The sequence below is a fragment of the Dipodomys ordii genome, unplaced genomic scaffold, assembly GCF_000151885.1.
Source record: "Dipodomys ordii isolate 6190 unplaced genomic scaffold, Dord_2.0 Scaffold187, whole genome shotgun sequence".
Taxonomy (NCBI): domain Eukaryota; kingdom Metazoa; phylum Chordata; class Mammalia; order Rodentia; family Heteromyidae; genus Dipodomys; species Dipodomys ordii.
Window position 1 is genome coordinate 214,635 of NW_012267403.1, and position 25,818 is coordinate 240,452.

General features: G+C 37.2%; 1 protein-coding gene across 1 annotated transcript in view; it reads right to left on the reverse strand.

The window, feature by feature from the left end:
- Positions 1-25,818, reverse strand: part of LOC105999329 (vascular endothelial growth factor receptor kdr-like) — a 181,953-nt gene that overhangs the window by 71,731 nt on the left and 84,404 nt on the right. Inside the window, exons 11-17 of the mRNA XM_013034308.1 lie at positions 20,144-20,294; positions 15,152-15,272; positions 9,002-9,110; positions 3,888-4,181; positions 3,141-3,287; positions 2,862-2,987; positions 889-995 (exon numbers count right to left, since the gene is read on the reverse strand). Of these exons, the coding sequence (XP_012889762.1) occupies positions 889-995; positions 2,862-2,987; positions 3,141-3,287; positions 3,888-4,181; positions 9,002-9,110; positions 15,152-15,272; positions 20,144-20,294 (1,055 nt within the window). The remainder of the gene's footprint in view (positions 1-888; positions 996-2,861; positions 2,988-3,140; positions 3,288-3,887; positions 4,182-9,001; positions 9,111-15,151; positions 15,273-20,143; positions 20,295-25,818) is intronic.

Below are 25,818 nucleotides of genomic sequence, written 5' to 3' on the forward strand. Positions count from 1 at the left end.
GTAACCCCTCTGTACAGTATGTTCACAAATAAAATTAAATTAAATTAAAAAAATACCAGAAAAGAAGATGAAGTCTTCATGGTGGGAGGCGGATATGAAAAAGGAATAGGAGTAAATATGATCAAAGTATATTGCATTCATGTATGTAATATCACAATGAAACACTTCAAATATTGTATAATTTTCCATATGCTAAAAATGTTTTACGAAAGCATGAGCCAGGAGCTAGTGATTCACATCTGTAATCTTAGCTAGCTACTCAGGAGACTGAGATCTGAGGATTGCAATTTGATGCCAGCCCAGGCAAGAAAGTCCATGAGACTCTTATCTCCAATAAACTACCAAAAAGCTGGTAGTGGAGCTGTGGCTAAACTGGTAGCCTTAAGCATAAAAAGCTGGGATAGCACCTAGATCCTGAGTTCAAGCCCCAAGATGGAACAAAAAAGGGGGAAAAAAGAAAAGAAAAAAGAAAATCAGCATGGGAACATAGGTACTCAAAGAGCTTTAGCTTTGACAACTGTATGTTAATCCATGTTTATGAAAACATCACAATAAGTATTAGCATTGATATCATGTGGTAAGTATAAATCTTAAACACCAGCCTAACTGTATTTTATAATTCTTCAAGAATGATTACAGACAGAATTAAATAAAAATTAAGGATGGAATTGTGTTCTTACATCAGTTACTGATTTTTTGATGGTACACAGTGAAAACTTCAGCATGTTAGAATCCCAAGTGTAAATGCACATACACTATTTGCATATACCCTCTGCTGCCTAGATAAGAACTGACTGTTCTGAGACAAAATTTACACCAACTTCTCTATTTAGATTATCTAAACCATACATGAGCAAGCCCTAAGGTCTCAATACCTTCTTTTCTTACCTTTTGAAGTTTGCGAATGATCAAAGTTAGAAGAAGCCAGAAAAGTGTAGCTGTAAGTCCAGTACAAACAAGAATGATGACTTCGATATTGGATTTCTCTTCAGAAACTGTGGACAGGTTAAAAACAGAACTTACTAAGGAAAAAAAATCATCAAATTCTGTGTATATGATATTTTTATGAAGTGTAAGTTTTTCCTTATGAGACATAGATTATTGTACTGGGTGACTCAAAACAATGGGCTGAAGGCTTATATTGCATACGTACATGTACATATATTTCCAACATATGGGCAAGAAAACAAAAGTGAAATATTTATACTTTTCTCTGCTTATTAGCTGGTTAAGACAATGATAGTATAGTGGTGGCTAGGGCCTGACACTATCTAAATTCAAATCCTGGATCTTTCCTCATCAGTTGGGGGATTTGGGCAAGTTACTTATCATTTCCCCAAAGCTCATTTTTCCCACATTAAAAATATTGGAGTTAGGATGTGGAGCCGTGGCTCAAGTAGTAGAGTGCTCACCTTGAGCTGAAGAGCTGAGGGAGAGTACCCAGGCCCAGAGTTCAAGCCCCACAACCGACCAAAAAATGGATGCATTGAAGGTCTGAAGATTTAGTTCAGTGCTAGAGTGCTTGCCTAGAATATTCAAAGCCCTTCACTTGATTCCCATCACTGCAACTTCTTTAAAAAAAATGGGGCCAGGTGCCAATGGCTTATGCCTCTAATCCTAGCTACTCAGGAAGCTGAGATCTGAGCATCATAGTTCAAAGTCAATATACATATTAAAATGTATGAAGCTGTTTTCTCCAATTAATCAAAAAGCCAGAAGTAGAGCTGTGGCTCAAAGGGTAGAGCACCAAGCTTGAGCAGAAAAGCCACAGACAACACTCAGGCCTGGAGTTCAAGCCCCAGTACAAGCACAACAAAAATGGGAACAATACCACTTAGCTATCAGACATGTTAAACAAGTGCTAAATCTAGCAGATAATATATTTAAACTAGCTGCATTGTTTCTTATTATATAAACCTTACAGACCATCTTAAAGCAATGGGGGACAATATGGTTAATCCAGATAACAGGGTTTGTCTGCTGTGCCCCATATAGCTAGATGAAAAAGTGACTCTTGGAATATCAAGACTCATACTCTGAGTGGTAGCTTTGAACAGAGTTTAGCCTATAACAAATAAACATTTTAAAAATATTTTAATTGTAAAGATACTGTAAAGATGGGTTATAGTTACATGAGTAAGGCAATAAGTCCATTTCCTATGAAGCATTGTTACCCCCTCCTTTGTTTTTCCCCTACCATCCCTTTCCTCCCCACCTCCCAACTCCTCCCTACCCCGGCCAAAGTTGTAAAGCTCATTTTCAACATAGTGTCTTGTACATCTCGTTGTTACAATGGGTCATCCTGTATCCTTATTTCAGCATTTTGTTATTTCCCTTATTGTAGCACAAAAAGTTGGAAGACAACAAAACCTTACCATAACCTTCAGCAAGTATTTTATTTTTTGTGTCTCATGTATACTACAAATGTACTCATAGGTATAACATTGTATGTTTCTATTTCCAAGCACTACTCAATATTTTTCAACAAGCCAAAAGGAACTATTCTCATTTGATAAATCATAACTTGTAAGGCATTACTATATCTACCTTTGCTTGTATCACCTTTGAGAGGTAAACAAGGCAGTTGGTATTATTTTCATTTCACAAATGAGAAAAGTAAAAAACAGAAAGGCTGAACAAACTTGTCCACAATGACAACAAATGAATGTTTAAGGTTCTAAAATCACTTTCCAAACCTTATCATTCCACATACCCTCTTAATGAAAGTAGATATACAGAATACTTTTGTGTATGCTCATTTCCTCTGTTCCATACTATGCCTCCACCTCCAAATGCCTTTTATAAAAATCCAATCAAATTGTAGTACTGATTACCAATGTAGCCAAGATGGTCCAACTTACCCTCCACAGTGATAAAAGCTGCTGTGCTCACTTCTCCCAACTCATTGGTTGCTTTGCACAAGTATAGGCCCCCATCATCTTTTTTGGCTCTCTCAATAATTAGAGTGTTGTTCTTAAAGAATATTCCTGTGTTAATTAACAATGCTGTAGTTATTATATGAGATATTTGTGCTGGAATCCAGCCTAGCAATGGTTTCCAAGTCAAGGTAATCTGAAGTAGCTATAAAAACTAAAAGCCTCTTGATAAGTCCTTAGAATCACACAAAATTTCAGACTCACCTACAGCAGGAAGAACAGGAACTCCATTTTTGAACCAGTGGATCTGGGGGCATGGCACTCCATCCACTTTGCAATTTAGTAAAATCTTCCCACTAGTATTGACTTCAATATTGGTGAGATTCTCAATAATGAATGGGGCAATTCTTTCTATAGAAACCAGGATAAAAAGGCTGATAATGAGGTAGGGTACCACAAATATGATATTTGATGTCTGTTGTACTCTTTATATTGAACTAGACATGTGTATGGAAAAGAATTACCATGTGCAAAAGAAGGGAAGATGGGTGAGAAAAAAATCCTTGAGCTATCTCAAGTTAGAAAAGTGGGTTTTTTTAAACTTTTTATATCAGGACTAATTATATCTCCAAATTTTTCTATAACTTATATACCAAGAGTCAAAATTCATAAAAAATATTTTCCTTGGAATGTGTCTAAAAGACATCAGGAAACAATTGGTAACGAACCCACACTATAAAGAATAAAAAAGCAATGGTCGCTAGGCACTGGTGGCTCATGCCTGTAATACTGGGTATGCTAGAGACTGAGATCTGAGGATTGTGGTTCAAAGCCAGCCTGGGCAGGAAAGTCTTAGAGACTCATTTCCAATATACTACTAGAAAACTAGATGTGGAGATGTGGCTCAAGCAGTAGAGCACTCACCTTGAGCTGAAGAGCTTAGCGACAGCACCCAGGCCCAGAGTTCAAGCCCCATGACCGACAAAAAAAGAAAAATATTTCCAATTTTACCTCTAATTACGAGCTGGGTATTGCGCTGCATCATTTTGGTTATGTTCATCTGTGTCCAAGCCTTGCACTTGTACTGTCCCTTATCCTGTTGTGTCACATTTTTAATCACCAGAGTTGATAAAATGGAATAGTTAGTTCTGAAACTTTCAGTGTCTGTAACAGGAATCTTCTCTCCAGAGGGGCTGAACCAAGCAAGCTGATTATACATATATTTAGCTGCCTTGCACTTGAGCCGAGCATCATAGCCTTCAATTGTAGACACTAAAGGTTCTGCTTCCACGACATCAGCCACATCTGTGAAAGTAAACAAATATTAGGAAGATAACCAAGCAAGAGAATATGCTATGAAGAACATTTTCCCTTCCCTGACGTTTTGAGTATGTGTGTGTGTGTATGTGTGTGTGTGTGTGTGTGTGTGTGTGTGTGTGTGTGTACATGTGTGCACACGCCAGTACAGGAGTTTGAATTCAGGGCCTTAGCTGTTTCTCTCAAGGCTGAAGTTCTACTGCTGGAGCCACTGTTCCACTTTCTGCTGGTTAATTGAAGATAAAAAGTCTCACAGACTTTCCTGCCGAGGCTGGCTTCAAACCTCAATGCTCAGATATCAGAGTCCTAAGTAGCTAGGACCACAGGCATGAGCCACCAGTGCCCTGTTCTCTTCTCTTTCTTGAAAGCTAAGTTGTTGAAAGAAAACATACACCCTCAAAGATAAATAAAGTAGCAGATACCCAACCACCCTAAGTTTTCATTGTCACATTTTTAGTTGCATTTTTAAACTGATGCACAAAATTATAAAACTGTACACACAGATAAAGTAGATTTGATTATATATATATATATATATATATATATATATATATATATATATATGGTGTTCAAACCAGGTTAAATCTATCAGATTTAGCTATCATCTCATCAGGTATCAAATCTATCTAGCCAGGTTTATCTATCATCTCACCATGTATCATTCTTAATGGGGAAAATGTGCAAAATTCTTTATCCTAGCTTTTTTAAATGTATGAGTTTATCACCATTATGTGTTGTCACCCTACTATGAACAATCATAACAGAACTTCTCATTAATGACTGTGACTTATGGCAAACTGATTAAACTCTCCCAATTCCAGCCTTCCTCTAGTTTCTTCTTAGCCTCTCTTTGTGAATGTTGCCTAAAATATTTTTTCTAAATATTTGTATTATCTTTAAGTAGTAGTTGCACAGAAAAGGTGCCATTCAACAAAGTAATTAATAAATAACAATGCGCCTTGATCAATGTTAACTTTTTTCATCACTCTCCATCCCTTCCTACCCACCCATTCCCTTCAGTTTTAATTTTGTAGGATATGTATTGGATTTTAAGACTGCAACACCCCATCCTCTCTTCATTTGTCTACTTCCTTTCCCCTTTCCTAAAATTTCTTCTAGTTCTGTGTCCTGGAGAATTCCTGCCATGTTTTGTCCCAGAAGTTTCACTACTCCAGGTCTTATAAGATTTTCATCCTATTTGTGTTTATTTTTGTATCCTGTGTTTATTTTTGTAACTTGTGAGAAATAAGGGTCTAATTTCTTTCTTATTAGTGTACAAACATACTTCACTGCGATACTTTCATCCAATGTACTTTAATCAAAGATTTTAGATTCTATGAGAGAGAGAGAGAGAGAGATCATGGAGAACTGATATTTTCATGCCTGGCTTATTTCATTTAAAAATAACAGTCTCCAGGTCCATCCATGTTTTCACAAATGACATGATTTTATAATAAATAGTGGTCCATTCTTTATTATTACATTCTCCTTGTGCATTTATCATCATTTTGAATTATGCTGTAATGAATGTGGTAGTGCAGATATCTATTCAAAATACCAATTTCATTCTCTTTGTATACACACCAAGAGTGAGATTGTTGAATCACACAGTAGTTATAGTTTTCATTTTTGAGGAATTTACATATTATTTTGCAAACTTGATGTACTAATTTCCATTAAAACAAAAAGTATATAAGGATACCTTTTCTCTTCCACATCCCTTTTAGTACTTGGGAGTTTTTTTAATGTTTGTTTGATTTTGTATTTTGATATTAGCCATTCTTACTAGAGTGACATATTATCTCATTTTGGGTTTAATTTCCACTGCTTCTTCATATATCAGTGGATCAGTTGCATGTTCTCGTTTTAGACACATAAAGGTAGGTCTAATTTTCATTTTTAAATCAGATTATTTGGTTTTGCTATTGAGGTTTTCTTTTAGTTCCTTTTTTTAGTTTAGTAATTTTTAATGCCATAAATATTTACCCATAACCAGATATACAGTTTCTGGAGATTCTTTTCTTTGCTGAAAAGAACTGCATAGTTTGATACATTTACTTTTTTTGTTTCCTGAAATTTGGGTTCTTACCTAAAATATCCTTGCTTATTCCAGTGTCTTGAAACATTTCTGCAATGTTTTCTTCCAGAAGTTTCATTAATCCAGATCTTACACTTAAGACTTTAAACTACTTTGAGTTGATTTTTGTAATTTGTTGAGAAATTAGGGTCTAATTTCTTTTTTACTAATATATAATGTATACTGATATTTCCATATATGCATAAAATGTACTCAGATCATATTCATATTTTCTATCACAATTTATATTGCTCCCTTGCTTCCCTTTTTCAACAATTTTAATGAGTCTCATTTATGTCCTATAATATATCCCCAGTAGCAGAGACACAACCATGCGAGTTTTCGTTATCATGTTCTGAGTTTTAATTTAATTTAATTTAATTTTTATTTACTTTTTTTTTGCCAGTCCTGGGGTTTGAACTCAGGGCCTGGGCACTGTCTTGGGCTTCTTTTGCTCAAGGCTAGCACTCTACCACTTGAGCCAAGGTGCCACTTCTGGCTTTTTCTGTTTATGTGGTACTGAGGAATTGAACCCAAGGCTTCAAGTATGCTAGGCAAGAAATCTACCACTAGGACATATTCACAGCCCCTGAGTTTTAATTTTAAAACTTATAAATAAAATCATAAAAATTGTATATACTGATAGGGTATCATTAGGCATTATAATGTATCTATTTCCTCAGTGTCTCTTTTGGGTGAGTACTCTGCTATTGTTATGAGCTTTTTTCATGACTTGTTCCTAACCAATCTTGCTACTAATGTGCTAAAATATTACTAATTTTATATGTTGAGGAAGATATCCTTAGAAAATCACAAATGAACAAGAAGAAATTACAACAAATGTTTCAGAAATTTAAAAATACTGTTAGGAGCAATTAAAGGTTGGAAAAGTTAGTAGAAATGGATAACTTGTAAGATATTTATATATATGTATATATATGTATGTATGTATGTTTAACCCAAACTGCCACAAAGATAAAGAAAATGTGAACAGACTAGTAGCAATTAGTGAGATGGAGCCCTTAATAAAAAGTGTGCCAACAAACAGAAATCTAGGACCAGATTATAATATTTTTTTGCCAGTCATGGAGCTTAAACTCTGGGTTTGGATGCTGTACCTCAGCTCTTCAGCTCAAGCCAAGTGCTTTACCACTTGAGCCACAGCACCACTTCTGGTTTTCTGGTGGTTTATTGGAGATTAGAGTCTCACAGACTTTCCTGCCTGGCCTGGCTTTGAACTGTGGTCCTCAGATCGCAGCCTCCTGAGTAGCTAGGATTACAGGCATAAGCCACCAGCGCCCAACTCAGATTATAATTTTTTTTAAAGATTTTCATTAACATTCCAGACAAAGAGATTAGTCAATGTGATTACCCTTTTTCATTCATGAAGTTGTGCTTGCTTATCTTAAATCACATGTATAATAAACCTAATTGCCATCATCATTATAACATCATTAACTAGTGCCAAGAAGTACTAGGCCTTTTGTTCTAGTGACCAACATTCCTTCCACCCTGTTTGAATAGTTAAGGACTGATGATTCAGGTTCTTAATTTGATCTCATTTCTCCTTTTACACTTTGTTCTTTGTTGACATTTCTCTCAGTTTTGTTGGCCCAAATGAATAAAGTAGGAAGAGGGTACACAGAGTAAATATGTACTGCCTGCCCACTGAACCAACTAGTGGGCAACAGAGGATATATACATTCTTCCAATCTGTATAGATTACAAAATGGATCAGAGAGCTGAAATGACTTGTTCAAGGTCATATAATGACAAGGAAAAAAAAAGAAGAAGCAAGGTTTAAAACAAAATAGACTACCAGGTGCTGGTGGTTGATGCCTGCAAACCTAGCTAATGCGGAGGCTGAGATCTAACCATCGCAGTTCAAAGTCAGCTGCGTAGGATAGTCAATGAGACTCTTATAAACTACCAAAAAGCAGGGAATGCAGCCGTGGCTCAAGAGACAGAGTGCTAGGCTTGAGCATAAAAACTAATGGCTCAAGTGGTAGAGTAGCAGCCTTGAGTGAAAAAGCCAAGTGAAAGACCCTGAATTCAAGCCCTAGTCCCAGCACACACACACACACACACACACACACACACACACACACACACACACACACACACACAAACCCAGAATGTTTGTGTATTTGTAAATACATTTAAAAACAAGCCCCAGTCCTGGGGCTTGAACTCTGGGCCTAGGCACTGTCCCTGAGCTTCTTTTTGCTCAAGGCAAGTACTCTACTTGAGCCACAGCACCACTTCTGGCTTTTTTGAGTAGTTTATTGGATATAAGAGTTTCATGGACTTACCTGCCCAAACTGACTCAGATCTCAGCCTCCTGAGTAGCTAGGAATACAGGCTTGAACCACTGGTGCTCAGCTTATTTGTAAATATGTATGGATTTATACTAGTATTTGGAAATAAAGTTATTTTTTGTTGCTTTGTTTTACCAGCCTTGAATGAAAAAGCTAAGAGACAGTGCCTAGTCATTAAATGGCTAATAGTGACTTAATGTACTGTCTCTATCAGGGTATTTTTATTTCAGCAGGATTTTGCCTTAGCCTTAAACAATAAACTCTCAGTGATAGATTTGTAGGCATGCCTCCTAGCTTATATCTGAGCATATCACTAAACAAAATTACATGCCAAACTATATAATAGTTACATGCCAAACTATATAATAGAAGACTTGCTTTAACTATGTTATCTTAACAATTTTAGAGTTTACCTGAAACAAAGAACTGCATGCTTCTCTCATCGATGCCAACCTTGTTTATAGCGATGCAGTAATAAACACCAGAAATGCTGCTGCCCAGTATGGTCAATGTGCTCCGGATCTAAATAAAGAAAAGACATGCATTAGTCAAGGTTAAAAGATGTGGTAGTCATTAGTGCCATTCTCCAAATATTTTGGATTGTTTTCCCTCCAATTACATGGTACAATTTCCCTTCTTCACACTAACATGGTTGGATGGGAGCATAGGACTTATTCTGGCTAGTGACTTGAAAGTAGAAGTAGGTCATTTCTAATCTGGAGAATTTAACACTATGGTACAACCCTTGGTAGAGCTTGCCCTCTGACATAATAATTATGTATGTTTGAGATGATTGGTAATGTCTCAACTGGTGTCTGTAAATGACTACATTTTAAAAGGCCTCCTGCTGATGTGCAATGACACTGAAGCCTAAAAGTTTATACATATATATATATATATATATATATATATATATATATATATAAACATTTGTGGCTTTAAATCATGTTTTGTAGATGTTTGCTACCACATCATTGTCTAGGCTATCCTTACAGATAATATTGGACAAGATATTAAATGACCTGTATTTATTTATATGCTAATTAACCTAACAAATATTTTATTTTAATCAAGATCTGCTTTCAACTGAAATTATTCAATTTCAACAGTAAACCAAAATTGCATACCATGATGAATCAACAATTTTCCAAGTTAGCATAAGTATCAAAATAATCATAGCTGTCATTTAGAATTATTCACAATGTGCCGGAAACGATAGCATTTGTACATGCTATTTATTTTTATTTCATTTAAGTTATCCAATAACTTTGAAGGGTGGAAACCACTAATAACACCTATTTTACTAAAGAGGAAACTGAAAGGAAAATATACAGAAATAATAAAAGGGGCTGGGAATATGGCTTAGTGGTAGAGTGCTTAACTAGCATGCATGAAGCCCTGGGTTTTATTCTTCAGTACCACATAAACAGAAAAGGCTGGAAGTGGTGCTGCGGCTCGTGGTAGAGTGCTAGTCTTGAGCACAGAGAGGTTCAGGGACAGTGTCCAGGCCTGAGTTCAAGGTCCGGGACTGGCAAAAAAAGAAAAAAGAAAAAAATAATAAAAGAAGAAATGATTTAAGTAAGGTTCAAATCTATAGCTGTCCTTTGACTAGAGAGTCAGTGTGTTTTATCACTGCATATATCTTTTTATCCATCTACATTTTACTATCTGGAAAATTTAGTATGAAAGAAATGTATATTCTTGTACAGAAATAAAACAAATAAAAATCCTCAAAATGAATTAAAGACTCTAAGATAGACTATGAAACTGCTACTAGGATAAAGCTGAAGTCAGGTGCTAATGGCTCACACCTGTAATCCTAGCTACTCAGAAGACTGAGATCTGAGGTTTGTGGTTCGAAGCCAGCCACGGCAAAAAAAAAATCCATAAGACTCATCTCTAATCAAGCACCAAAAAAGCCAAAAATAGAGCTGTGGCTCAACTGGTAGAGCACTAACCTTGAACAAAAAAATTCAGGGACAATGCCTAGACACTGTTTCACTCCAGGACCATCACAAAAACATCAGCAGAAATACAAGACAGAGTCATAATAAACGACTTTTTGAAGAGAACTCTGGTAACTCAGGAAAGTCCTTTGCAATGCATTGCATTGGCAAGCACAGTTTTAGATGTCAAAAAAATGTACTCAGGATCAAAATTCGGAAACAGGGCAATGTAAAAACAAAAAAAAATCATGTCACTAGAGAAAACAACCTCCTTTAACTTTTCAGTTTCTTTTCCTCTAGACTTTCTTTCCACTTATTGAACAATGTTTTCAAAAAACAATTTCCTATATATAGGTTTCATATTCCAAATTTCCATTTAAGCATAAGCATTTCCCATGCCATTAAACATTTGGCAAAGCACACAATATCAGCATAATACTCTACTATATTTGTAGTCTTTAATTTACTTATTTATTAGCCTATAATGCAAACACCTATATTCAATAACAATATGTTGAATTTCAAACAGAAAAGGAATTTACAAATGAGATTAACCTAAATTTCCTTTTGCAAAGTAAAGGAAATGATTACCAGAGTGATAAGATAGCCTACAAGATGGGAGAGAAATCTTTGCCAGCTATTCCTGTGAAAGTGAAGTGAGTAATAATACCAAGTATATAAAGAACTCAAATAGGAGAGGAATAATCTAATAGTACATGGGCAAAGTAATTGAATACACAGTTAAAATAAGTACACATGGACAATAAACTAATGAAAAATTTTCAATATTCTTAGCCATGATAAAATGCAAATAAAAACTATGTTGAGCCCAGGTTGGTGGCTCATGCCTGTAATCCTAGCTACTTAGGAGGCTGAGATCTGAGGATCAAAGTTCAAAGCTAGCCTGAGCAGGAAAGTCCATGAGACTCTTATCTCCAATAAACCACTAGAAAACCGGAAGTGACACTGTGGCTCAAGTGGTAGAGCACTTGCCTTGAACTGAAGAGCTGAGGGACAGCACCCAAGCCCAGAGTTCAAGCCCCACAACTGACAAAAAAAAACTATATTGAATCTGAATGGCAATTATTACCAAAGGAAGCAGCAGTTCCAACAAAGGAGAGTCTAAGACCAAATGGATTCAATTCGGGATCAAACCAGATCATTAAAGAACTACCATCAATACTCCTTAAACCTTTCCATGAAATAGAAAGAAAAGACATGCTTTGCAAACTCATTTCCTAAAGCCATTATTATTCTAATATCATAATAGTATAAGGACATAGGACAAGAGAGAGAGAGAGAGAGACTGATGTTCCATCTCACCCCAATTAGAATGGCTACTATGAAGAAATCAAATCTCAACAAATGCTAGAGAATATACATTGGGAAGTGGATGGGGTGGGGGGGGAAGCCTTATACACTGTTGGTTGTCATGTAAATTAGTGTAGTCACTGTGGAAATGTACATAAATTCTTTAATAAAAAACAAAACTACAATATAATCCAACTTTACCTATCCTGAACATATATTCTGAAGGAATGTAGGTCAACATACAATAGAGATGCCTGAACATCCATATTTATGGCAATATCATTCATAATAGCTACACGAGGGAATCAGCTCATAGGTGGTTGAATACATAAAAAAGAATTATATTATTTGAAGGACAATGGATAGAGCTGGAAATCATCATGTTAAGTAATATAAGCCACATTGAGAAAAACAAATATGGTGTGTTCTCTCTCATATGTAGACTCTAGGTCTGAGAAATAAATGGATGACATGAGTGTACCAGTGGGAAGAGGAGGTCAAAATGAACAAAAGCAATTTTTATACATTTATGAAAATAGAGAAATGAAACCCACTAAAATTATTTTTAAAAGAAGGACGGGGAAAAGAAGCATAATAAAGGTTATAAATTCTTTCATTGATTAACTTTGTTGTTATTATAGAGGTTATATACAGAAGGATTACAATTACATGAATCAGGTAATGAGTACATTTCCTTTCATACAGTGTCCTCTGTTCCCTTATTCTCTCCCAGTCCCTCCCTCCTGTCTCCACCCAGGAATTACACAGTTCACTTTCATCAATGTCCAGTGAGCTCCACTGCTGCATTTTTTTACCCTTTTTCCCTTGAGTTCTGTACCCTCTCCCAACCCTTCTGAAGATACACATTTTAGTACACCATACATAAAGAAGACAGAATCATCAAAAACTAAAAACATAGAAAAAATAGAGCTCTCTTGTTTTCATATTGTGGAGCTTATTTCAATATGTATATTACTTTATAAAAATATGAAGAGGCACTTAGGCATTGCACCTTTGTGCATGTTAAGTGAGGTAAGCCAAGCCTAGAGAGACAAATGGTGAAAAAAAACCTACATGCACATCTTACATGACTGAATCATAAAGAACTACAAACCTTGTATAAACCATCAGGAAGCATCAAGATTAAAGCAAGGGATACAGGTGGACCCATTGCAACAATGAGATGTACAAGTCATTATGTCGAAAACAAATTTTACAACTTTGGTGGGGGGGGGAGAGGTGGGGATGGGAAGGGGAAACAAAGGAGGAGGCAACAATGCTTGATAAGAAACGTACTCATTATCTTGTCCATGTAATTGTAACCCCTCTGTACAGTATTTTCACAATTAAAAAAAAAGATTAAAGCAAACACTGGTGGCTCACACAAGTAATCCTAATCATTAACAAAACTTGTATTTAGAGGATCATAGTTTAAATCTAGCCAAGCAAAAGAAGTACCACCCCCCAAACTCCATCTTTACAATAGCCAGCAAAACAGCTAGGGTGGGGACATGGCTCAAATGGTAGAGCTCTAATCAAGCAATCAAACCAAATGAGCATTAGATATTGAGTACAAACAACTCTGTCAAGATTAAATCAGTAATAATTAGCCTCCCATCAAAAGAAAACTCACTACTAAAGTCAACTAAATATTTAAAGAAGAATTGATGCCAACTCTAAGGCAAAAAAAGGAAAGAATTTCTTGGAAACAAATGAAGCCAGTATCACACTAATATTAAACCCAGATAAGAAACTAACTGGGGCTGGGAAGGTGGCTCAGTGGTAGAGCACTTGCCTTGCATGCTCGAGGACCTGGGTTCGATTCCTCAGCACCACATAAGAAAAAAGGCGGAAGTGGCACTGTGCTCAAGTGGTAGAGTGCTAGCCTTGAGCTGAAAAGCTGAGGGACAGCGCCCAGGCCCAGAGTTCAGGCCCCACGACCGGACCCCCCACCAAAAAAAAACTAAGCAAAAAATGTAAATGAAAGACCAGTAGTTTTGAGGAACATACATGCAAATATTTTCAATAAGAATAAACCTAAAGGGGCTGGGAAGGTGGCTCAGTGGTAGGGTGCTTGCCTTGCATGCCTGAGGCCCTGGGTTCCATTCTTCAGCACCACATAAGCAAAAAGAAAAAAGCTGGAAGTGGCGCTGTGGCTCAAGTGGTAGAGCGCTAGCCTTGATCTGAAGAGCTGAGGGACAGCGCCCAGGTCCAGAGTTTCAGGCCCCACAACCGGACCCAAAAAAAAATCATCAAATGGGATCCCAAGATGCAATAAATGCAAATCAATAAACAGGAAATACATAATAATCGTATAAAGAATTAAACCATGATCGTTTCAACAGATTCAGAATAAGCACTTAATAAATTTCAATATCTCTTCATGATGAAAATGCTGAACTAAGTGGTCATGCAATAAACATATATTAGCAAAATATTGCCATTTAAATTAAGATGATAGATAATATTATACTGAAAGTGGAAATGCTTTCTGGTTAACATACAGAACAAGAAAAGACATCCATTTTTACTACTTGTATTCAACAACATCTACTTGCTGTACACATCTTGTCATTGTCTTTGTTACAGGTCTTACAGCACCTACACCAAAGCTGTATGTGATGTGTTTATTGCTGCACAGAATTCTAAAGGCCCTTCATCAATCCTTTTGCTTCAAATCATCTTTCAAATGATTCCACTCCCCGGCCCAAAAATTCCAGAATTTAAAATAAGTAGATTCTTTTGTTGGAATATTATTAAAAGCATTGATGGAGAACAGGTTCACAGGACAAATAAGGCCCACACAATAATTTGGTATATAACAGATATGTGTGCTTCTCATTGGCTATCTGATATTGATAATTTTGTATAGCCCTTGAATGTTGTTATAAATAATTCAAATGGAACTAGGCAGAAGAAAGGCCCTTCATCCTTGATTTAAAGCCTAATTCAGCTATTTTCAAGACCTTGGGGCAATGATGATATTGATATAAGGATTTGTTTTTTAAGGGAAACTAAACTCTGGGTGTGCTGGTGTTCCCGTCATCCCAGTACTTCGCAGCAGAACCAAAAGGATTCTGAATTTGCAGCTAGTCTCTGTTATAAAACAAGTTTGAAGCCAGTGGGAACTACAGAGTGAGACTGTGTCTAAAAGGAGAGCAATAAAGCTTGTGTTTTATAATCAATACTATTTGCTCATCAATCCCTAGAAAGTAGGCATCCCTGGAATGTGTTATCAGTGTGAGGAGAACAGGCCAGATTTATTGAGCTTTGTGACTTCTACGACAGTAACCCTCAGCAATCTACCTTAGTCTTTTCTCCATGTTTCAATACCATTTCTTCAATAGAAAGAATCCTGTTGCCTGTAGTGAGGTCACTTTTCTGTGTCTTGTTGGAAAGCTGCATACGTTTGCCCCGTTGCATACACCTGGGAAATAAAGTGATTACATTTACAGTCTTTCCACCAGAAATAGTAGATGGTACATTGAGCATTGCAGAGAGCACACACTTCTAATCTAGGACATATTGTCATCAGAGAATCCCAAACAAGAAGTCTCCTCTTTAAACCCATTTAAACCTCATCTAAGCAAAAGTCAAATAAGTCATTTGGTTGTTGTTATAATTAGAATATGTCCCCCCAAATTCCTTTGTTGGAATCTTAACCACCAATACAAGTTTAGAAAGGTAGTACACTTTAAAGTCTTGTTAAGTTATGCTCTCCTGAAGGAATGAATATCATTATCATAGGAATGGGTTGCTGATAAACAGGAAAGTAGGCTCTCATTGTGTGCCAATGCCATTCTTCTGGAATAGTCAGACTCAAAAATCAATTATCATAGGGGAAACACAAAGGAGGAGGTAACAATGCTTGATAGGAGATGTACTCATTACCTTGCTCATGTAACTGTAACCCCTCTGTACAGTATTTTTACAATAAAAACGTATTAAAAATTATCAAATGAATTTCTTCTCTTTGTAAATTATGTATTCTCAAGCATTTTTATTTTAGCAATCCAAAACAAAGCTAGAAATATGCATGTTTTAGATCTTATTATCAGGGAATATTTCTGTGGTAATAAAAACTAATGAGCAGAGCCCTGAAGTAAATAAATAAAAGCAGAAATATTTCTGTACGAAGACAATATCAGGTCAAGTTAAGAATCTTTTTACTTTCTTTTAAAAAAATTGTTGTACAGGTGATGTACAGAGAGGTTACAGTTACCTAAGTAAGTTAGTGAATACATTTCTTTTTGAACAGTGTTACCCCTTCCCAAATTTTCTCCCATTCCTCCCTCCATACTCCCCTTCCCCCCAAGTTGTAATGTTTATTTCCAACATAGTGTCTAGTGAGTATCACTCAATAGTGGTTCACCTTTTGTCCTACTATTTCTGTGATTCCCCTTTCTTTCCTCAAATCAGATAAACTTATATACAAGACAAAACGGGGGATGGGAGGAAGATGTGCAAACACTAAAAAAAACCTTGTTTCCATTTCTTGGAGTTCATTTCAAAAAGCATCATTTTATATAACCATATACACATAACTGTTGAGTTATTGTGATCCTCTGCTAAGAGTATCCTAGACATATTCTAGTTGTTACAAATGAAGGAAACCATGAAGCCTATGTTTCTTTGGGTCTGGCTTCCTTTGCTTAATATAATTTTTTTCCAAATCTTTCCATTTCCTTACAAATGGGGGCAATGCCATTCTTTTTGATGGAAGCATAGAATTCCATTGTGTATATATACCATATTTGCTTGATTCATTCATCCACTGAGGGACATCTGGGTTGATTCCATATCTTAGCTATGGTAAATAATACTGCAATGAACATGGTTGTGTTGGTAGCTTTAGTATGGCCTTGTTTGTGGTTATTTTGGTAAATGCCCAGGAGTGGGATTGCTGGATCATAGGGAGCTCTATGTTTAGTCTTTTGAGGAACCACCATACTTCTTTCTAGAGTGGTTGAATGAGTATAGTAGCATTGCCTTTTGAACACATTCCCAACATCATCTGTTATTATTACTTTTCTTGATAATGGCCATTTGCATTTCTTTTATGGCCAGAGATGTTGAATATTTCTTCATGTGTCTATTGGCCATTCTTATTTCCTCTTCAGAGATGTCTCTCTTTAAGTCTTTAGCCCACTTATTGATGGAGTTGTTGTTTCTTTGAGGATTTGTTTTGGGAGGGTTTAATTTTTTTGAGCTATAAGTATATTTTAGTTATGATGCACTTGTCTGTTGTATAGCTAGTGAACATTGTCTTCCAATCTGTGGGCTTTCTATTTATCTTTCTAGCTATGTTCTTTGCTGTATAAAAACCCTGCAGTTTAATACAATTCCTTTATCCAACTTTTCTTTGAGTTGTTGTGTTTCTGGATCTTTATTGAGAAAGTTTTGATCTGTGCCAAGGAGCCCCAGTATTTCACTATCCCTTCCTGTAATATTTTAAAGGTATCTGTTCTTACATTGAGGTCTTTGATCAATTTGGAATTTATTTTGGTTCAGGGTGATATATAAGTATCTAACTTCAGTTTTCTACACATGCTTAGCCAATTCTGCCTACACCATTTGTTGAAGAGGTTGTCTTTCTTCCATCCTGTGTTTTTGACTCCCTTATCAAAGATTAGGTGGCCATAGATCTGTGGGTTCATTCCTGGGTCTTCAATTCTATACCATTGGTCCTCAGGCCTGTTCATGTGCCAGAATCAAGCTGTTTTTATAACTATGACTTTATAATATAGAGTTTGAAGTTTGGTATTGATATTCCTCCAGCACTCTTCTTCCTGCTAAGTATTGTTTTTGCTATTTGGGGGTCTTCTATTATTTCATATGAAATTTTGGAATTTGATGGATATTGCATTGAATTTGTGGATTGCTTTTAGCAGTATTGGCATTTTCATGATGTTAATCCTCCCAATCTAGGAGCATGGGAGGTTTTGAAAAGGTCCTAAGCAGAGATGTGAGATCCATGCAACTGATGGCCATTGACCTTAAGATCAGTGTTTTCCTTATTTAGAACAGACCCTTGTATCTAGATGATATATAGTCTGTGATTCTCCTTTACTGTTACCTCTTCCCAATTAAATTCTTCCTTTCTGAATCTTAAGCAAAGACAAACATGTCTAGAGGTCTGGGCACTGTTGATTAGCTAAAATCTGTTTGAAGAGAGATTCTAGATGAAATGATAGGAATAAGAAACTTAGTAAACTTGGGATTCATATCCAAGCACTGTTGGCTTTATGCCTTCTGAAAATTACTTTAATTTCTGAACATGTTTCCTCATTAAAAATGGAACTAGTATTAGATTACTCAGGTGCTTTTTCAGAAAAATAAATAAGACATTAATTTTACATGAAAGAGCCTGACAGAAACTGGTATTGCTCTTGAAATACAGTAACTGTGTACTAAGAAACTGTGTAACTAGGGCTGGGAAGGTGGCTCAGTGGTAGAGCGTTTGCCTTGCATGCATGAGGCCCTGGGTTCCATTCCTCAGAACCACATAAGCAAAAAGAAAAAAGCCAGAAGTGGCACTGTGACTCAAATGGTAGAGCGCTAGCCTTGAGCTGAAGAGCTGAGGGACAGTGCCCAGGCCCAGAGTTCAGGCCCCATGACCGGACCCCCCCACACAAAAAAAAATGAAAAGAAAAAAAAGAAACTGTGTAACTATGTACTAAGAAACTATTTCTTTAGTGAAAATTTTGGTAGGAGAGTCATTTTGTAGGAAATGTCTCCAGCACATAGAAAGGTATAAAAACAATGCAACTGGCATCATTTTAGCTGAATTACTGAATGCCAGTGAAGAAAAGAAATAGGACAAAGCCGAAAGTAAGTGGACAGAACCACTGTTACAACATCCAGGATGCCTTTTCTAATGCCTAAGGAGAGGAGATAAGGATGTGTCCATTCCTAAAGGATCCATCTGTTATGTATCCCGTGGACAACTGTATGGAGTTGGCTTCTCTGGAAGTCAGCTAGGCAGCAGTGGGAGACAACACTAAATTCCCCTACTACCTGAAAATTAGAGCTTGCTCTAGTGGCTGAATTTCCTAAATTTCTCCCTGAATGGGTAAGCATTTCCTAGGAATCCCCCATTCAGAGTTCAATAGCCCTAGGTGATTCTTGCTAATCCATGGCTATCTGCTCAGAACTCTCTTTCAGCACAGTATAGCAATCAATGAGTTAACCAAGTTAACTTCCTGGAAAGTAAATACATCAACCTTTAGACAATAACTGAAACCTAAATAGGTTATCCACACCATTCCAAAGTTACTAGAAGGCATAGAATTTCTCTACAGGCTGGCCTGTAGAGAGAATTTTGTGACAGGTAAACAGTGAAATTCTATCAAACTCTACTCTGGAATTTAGGCAATTTATTTAGCCTAGCTGAATTTCCTTATTTCTTTCTCTGATTTTTATAGTAGACACTTTCATCTACTTGTTTTAAAGATGACGGTGGCATTCAATTTAAAATAGACCAAGAACCTAATATGCTTCAGGCATGTATGGTACTGGAACTTTAAAAAACAGAAGTTCAAATGAGCTAACACTCAGGAAAACATTGACATATCTCCATTGACTCTACGTTCTATGACCATCATTTTTCCCCTTAGTTTCTAGATCTCTATTTGTTACTGGGGAAGAGGTATCCCTCTGTTCCATCTTATGCAAGGATCACTAAAAGGTAAAAGGAGTTACTCTGATCTAAAGATGCTATTCTCTTATAAATTTGACAAACATGGTTACTATTCTAATCAGACATATCATGAAAGCAATTTTTTAACCAATGAGACATGTCCACATTTCAAGCCTATTACTGAAATTTTTTGTACAATGACATACTTGGAAATTTTCCTTGTTCTATTCTACTCCAAATTAAATCCTATTAAATTCTATTCCCCAAATTAAATTATATTCTTCTCCAACCTAAACCTAAATTTCCCTGGCCCAATAATCATAACAACTATTATTTCTTGGTGATAACAATTCTTAGAATTATTCTAAGAAGTGAGTTTGACCCCTCTGTACAATATGTTCACAAAAAATAAAATAAAATAAATAAATAAATAAAATAAAATAAGAAGTGAGTTTGGAAGTAAGGAAACAGCAAAGTTGGGGGTATAGAAGTTTGTGGAGCCTCTTATCTTCCTGGGCCCCATTCAAAGACTAACTGTAGAGCCTGTCAGATGACAGACAGTCTTCTGATAAGATCTTGGACTTGCTGGTTCCTCACATAAGTCTGAAAATGAAGGAAATCTGCATCATGATAAGTTACTAAGCCTGCAAATAACTTACAACTCATCCACCTGGCTGCAGGGTTCCCAGGCCCATAAGAAGGAAGGTGTAGGAAGACCACTTGCAGTACAATGAAGAATTTTCTCACTGCCCAGGAACACTGGCTGAATGTTCTTTAAATCTGTCTCCTTCTCATAGATTTTAGGTTTTTCTAGAAAAGAGGGATTAACATTGTCGTGATTAACATCCTACATAAAGGAAAATAAAGTAAAATTTTGCATCCATTTATAAACATGTGCTGTTCCAAGATTCCTATGAACTCTATTCTGTCTTCACCCTAGAAATTGGCAAGGAATTTCCCATTCACCTATGATATTTCCATGACCTACCAATGTAATGGGTTTGGATCTGAAATGACCCACAAAAAACGACATGTTGAATGCTTAGTTTAGTCACCAATGAAGCAATGTTCAGAACCAAGGTTTGGGAAATGTGACTGGTTCATGAAGGCTTTGATCTCATCAAAGGATAATTAATTAACAGGTTTGTAATTTGTTGAGCCATTAGGAAGTAATGGAAACAGGTGGTAGTAATCTGATTAAATGTAAGTATTTTGAGACTGTGTCCTTGGAGGCTTGTCCAAATCCTCAGACAGAGGATCGGACACATCCATCCCAGGGAACCATGGAGAGGCAGGCAGGCACAGGAGAAAGATTATTATAAGGTTTATTCGAGGAGCCATATTTCCCCCAAGAGGGAGCACATGGCCTCTGTCATCATCCAGATAGCAGCAGGGTCTGGGGGATAGGAAGTGAGGTAGATGGGAGTTCAGGTGGGTCTGGGCGGAGAAAGGGAGGGGCCAGCTGTATGGCGGGAACTCCAGGAATGGGAGGGGGCCCAGGTCTGGGTGGAGCTGAGGACCAAAGGTGAGCACAATACTAACACTCTGCCCTACCCATTTCTACTCCAATGATTTGGGATGTTGTCTGTTGTTGTTGTTGATGTTGTTGTTGTGTGTATGTTTCTGTGGCTGTGTATGTATGCTTTAACTCATGGCCGGGCACTGTCACTGAGCTTTTCTGCTCAAGGCTAGCACTCTACCACTTGAGCCACAGCTCCACTTCCAGCTTTTTTTTTAGTTAATTAGAGATAAGAGTCTCATGTACTTTTCTGTTGGGTCTGGCTTTGAACTGTGATCCTCAGATCTCAACCTGCTCAGTAGCTAGGATTACAGATGTGAGCCCCTGGCACCCAGAAGAAATTTTTTTTATCCCAGTCACAGTCTTCTACTATGATCTATTACCTCACTACAGAACAAGGAAAAAATGGAGTTAGCTGCCCATGGACTGTTAACCAATGTCCTTTGTCATTTTAAGTTGTTTGTCTCAGGTGTTTTGTCACAGTAATGAAAAACTGAGTAACACTAGCAACTAATAGATACCTGACTCAGCAGGGAGAATCTAATAGTAGTACCTGTACTGAGACAGAATAACTTAAGGAAAATGAGGCCAGATGAAGGCAACTCAGAAATATGGTATTTAGAAAAACAGAAGAGCTATCTTTGCTTCAAAGAGAGTCAATAGTATGTATTCCTTCCTGAGGGATGCGTTTCTCAAACAAGAATTAACATTTGTCCTGGGAAAAATGCTTCCTCAAAATTTAAGCAACCTCCTTCCCAAAATGCAGATAAAAGGTCTCCTTCCTTATATCAAGGATAAAGATCTGCTTTATGATGGGAAGCATTATTACCTGGAAGAAATGTCCCCTAACATCCAGAAATAGAGCAAAGGTAAAACATCTGTCTTTGCATAACTTTGAAGCCAGACCCCCTGCCTTTAAATATCTCTAACAGCCAAGGAGCTGTGAGCTGTGTGTGTATCTCCCCCCCATATACCCTCCCGCCCATGAGAACACCGCATTATGTTGGAATGTGCCTCTGTCTGCTTGCCTGCTGTGCTCTTACTCAATAATCTCACTAAATTTTCTTACCATCCTGACTTGTCCAGAAATTCTTATTCTGTGATCAAAGTCAAGGGCCCTAAGTGAAGAGTTCCTACATTTAAAGGGAAACTGCACTAACCCTCACCTGCATTCTGTAACACAAATATACGCTGGGCAACTAGGAATGGCACCAAATGACTTTGTGGGACCAAACTGTGGCTGGCACTGGGTTGGATAGGATGCTGTTCTATAGATTTTCCCTGGATGCAGGCAGATGGGTCCTGACTTTAACAAAGCCGGCAAATTTACCACAACATATAGGTGGACTAGGTCTGTTTTCCACTGGTATGATCACCTGGCCTCTGTCATCATTCCATCTATTAGCCTGGGGGATGTTTACAGCATATGGAATCCTTTAACAAACACATCCAGCAAGTCTTCAATGATACTGCCAAAAGAATCTCTCTTTGTTAAATTCAGAGGTGAAAATGATGAGACAAGTTTTAGACATCCTTACTGCAGCCCCAGGAGGAACCTGAACAATTATAAAAGCTGAGTGTTGTGTGTATGTTTCAGACAACTCAAAAAAATGTCTCCTCAGACCTTCAGGACAGTCAAGGATCCTAAGTGAAGAGTTCCTACAATTAAAAGGAAACTTCACTAACCCTCGCCTGCCTGCATCTAGTGATAGTACTATGGTCTGACTTAACTAGTCAACATATGTGCTATGCTTGTTGTAAAAAAAAATATATATATATATTTTTTTTGATCGGTCGTGGGGCTTGAACTCTGGGCCTGGGCACTGTCCCTTAGTGATTTCAGCTCAAAACTATAGCTCTACTACTTGAGCCACAGCGCCACTTCCAACTTTTTCTGCTTATGTGGTACTAAGGAATCAAACCCAGGGCCTCATTCATGCAAGGTAAGCACTCTACCACTGAGCCACCTCCTCAGCCTGTTGTTGTGAAATATATTTAATACCACTTCAAGTTACAGTCCAGTAAGTGCAACAGAACTCTTTGAGGCCAAATGAATTCCAAAGTTCCAAATGGCAAGACCTATGGATTTCAAAATATTCTTTTAGACTGCAATTTTAATAAAAGCAAGGCTGAAAATCAAATTCACTACTCTAACCTGGGCACAAATTCATTTCTCAACTTATATGTTGAACTTAATTACAAGAAGACATTGTATTTTCTATTTTCAACAACAACATTTATTGTTTGGTTGTGCACTTAAGAAAAACAACAAGAGAGAAGATGTGAAACCACAGCTACTTAGCACTTCCTGCATTACCACAAGTCTAAAATAAAACTTCAGATGCGTGGCTGCAAGGAGTGGTAGCTGGCATGGAAAGACAAAGAAAGGAACAGTAAACAGACATTTAGAAACTGGTGAAAATCCAGATATATTAAACCCTATGTTTATGCTTATATTTTGTATTTATTTTACTATCATTAAGTATTGTACAAAGAGGTTTCAATTCAAAACTTTAGATTTATAAAGCAAACAAGATAGAACTATCCTAGAACAAAAGGTGTCCAAGGTTATATGTTATATACTATTACAACCACCATAATGCCTCTTCTTGGGGGAAGAGAAAGACTAGGTTTGGAAACCTCTGAATTAGAAGTAGGGCAAATCTCTCTCTCTCTCTCTCTCTCTCTCTCTCTCTCTCTCTCTCTCTCTCTGCCTGTCTCTCTCTGTCTTTCTCTGTCTCTCTCCCTGTCAGTCATGGGGCCTGAACTCTGGGTCTGGGCACTGTCCTTCAGCTCTTCAGCTCAAGGCAAGTGCTCTACCACTTGAGCCACAGTGCCACTTTCAGTTTTCTAGTGGTTTATTGGACATAAATGTCTCACAGACTTTCTTGCCCAGCTGGCTTTGAACCGCACTCCTCAGATCTCAGCCTCCTGATTAGCTAGGATTACAGGCGTGAGCCACCAGTGCCCGGATGGGCAAATATCTCTCTGAGGATACCTCTCCTCACTCTATCACATTCCAGTTAGTTAACTTACCAATTTATCAGCCATGAATTGTCATTAGGGCAGTGCAAGTATGGACTGATAGAGATCCTTTAATAGGTAGTTTGGCCTTGGGAAGGCTACTGAGTATACTTCAGGAAATGTCATGACAAACAGCTGATCAGAATTTTTTGTATGGTACTCAAATTTGAACTCAGGGTTATGCACTTGCTAGCCAGATGCTGTGCCACTTAGCTACACTCATGACCCCAGAAAATATTTTAATGTTAGACGGCTTTTCAAGAGGAATCTGACTCTGAGGAGTACCAAAACAGAAGAATATGAGACAATCTTCTCTGAAAACTCCTCAAGAAGAATATCCCTAACTTTCTAGGAGGGAGTAATGCTAATCTTGTCTCCTCCCTTTCTCCTTACTTCTGTTTTCCCATAAAATAGGGACACATATCCCAGATATGACTCCCAAGTGATTACAAAGAAATCTAAAGCCATGAAGTAGCCTGGTTGTTCCTGTGATAAGTAGGGCAGTCAGAGAAACAGATACAGGCCCTTCTTCATAGAGCTGCAAATTGTGCAATTACTTTGCTTCTTCAATTGTGGTGTGGAGTTAACTAATAGTGGATGCTGCAGCTATTGAGAAAAGCACATTTTCCTCTCAATCCTACCAATTCATCTCCAACAATGCAGGCCTCTGATATCATAGTAAAGCACAAAACTAACCCAAATGTGCTCCTTTCTGGTTCATATCTTCTCATGAGACACTGAAACTGAAAAAAATGGTCACAGTTCTATCCAGGCTTAATACTTTCATAACTGTAACTCCCCCCCCAATCATCACCTTTACTGTGTGTGTGTGTGTGTGTGTGTGTGTGTGTGTGTGTGTGTGTGTAAAAACACTGAAGAAAGTGTCCATCAAAAGAACTACAGAAAAGAAGCATAAAGAAGTTTAGGACTTTGTCTCTTAACTACACTTTTGCAATTATAAATTTGGTACATACTTATAATTGTCCCCATATTTCTTCTCTCCATACTACTAACAGGGAAAATGACCGGTCATTCAAAGACTGTTTCCCATCCATAGCAATAAGCATCAGCCATGTGATTCAATTTGGGGATATGTAAAACTTCCATGTCACTAATGATCAAATGTAGACCTTCCTTCCTCATTTGGTGGTAAATTGCTGAGACAGTATGTATGAGAACAATTGCAAAGCAACAAAAAGCCCTGGCTCCTTAACTTTAGCTTGTTTACATGAAGGTGGTTATGTGAGCAAGAAGTAAACTTCTCTCATTTAAATCATTATAATTTGGAATCTATAAAACAGTGCCTTATCTATAATTTAACTAAAACAAAAATCACTTAAGTTTGGCTGTTTTACAGCATTTTATATGAGATCTTGAAGAAGTTATTTTCTTACTTGCTGCTTCAGTTTTCTCATCTTTGAAATGAGCAGTATAGGGAGGTAGAATATTATTCAGCCATAAAGAATGAAATATCATTTACAGATAAATGCCTATAATTTGATGTTATCACTTAGTTCTTTTTATTAGTCTAAATTAATTATATTTACATAATATACATAAAATATCTTTTGATAAATTTAGTCCTCTAATGGCTCCTTCTTTCCTTCCTTCCTTCCTTCCTTCCTTCCTTCCTTCCTTCCTTCCTTCCTTCCTTCCATTTTTTTTGTGCTGGTACTGGAGCTTGAACTCAAGGCCTGGCATGGTCCTTGAGCTTTGTTTTTTTGGGTCTGGTTGTGGGGCCTGAACTCTGGGCCTGGGCGCTGTCCCTCAGCTCTTCAGCTCAAGGCTAGC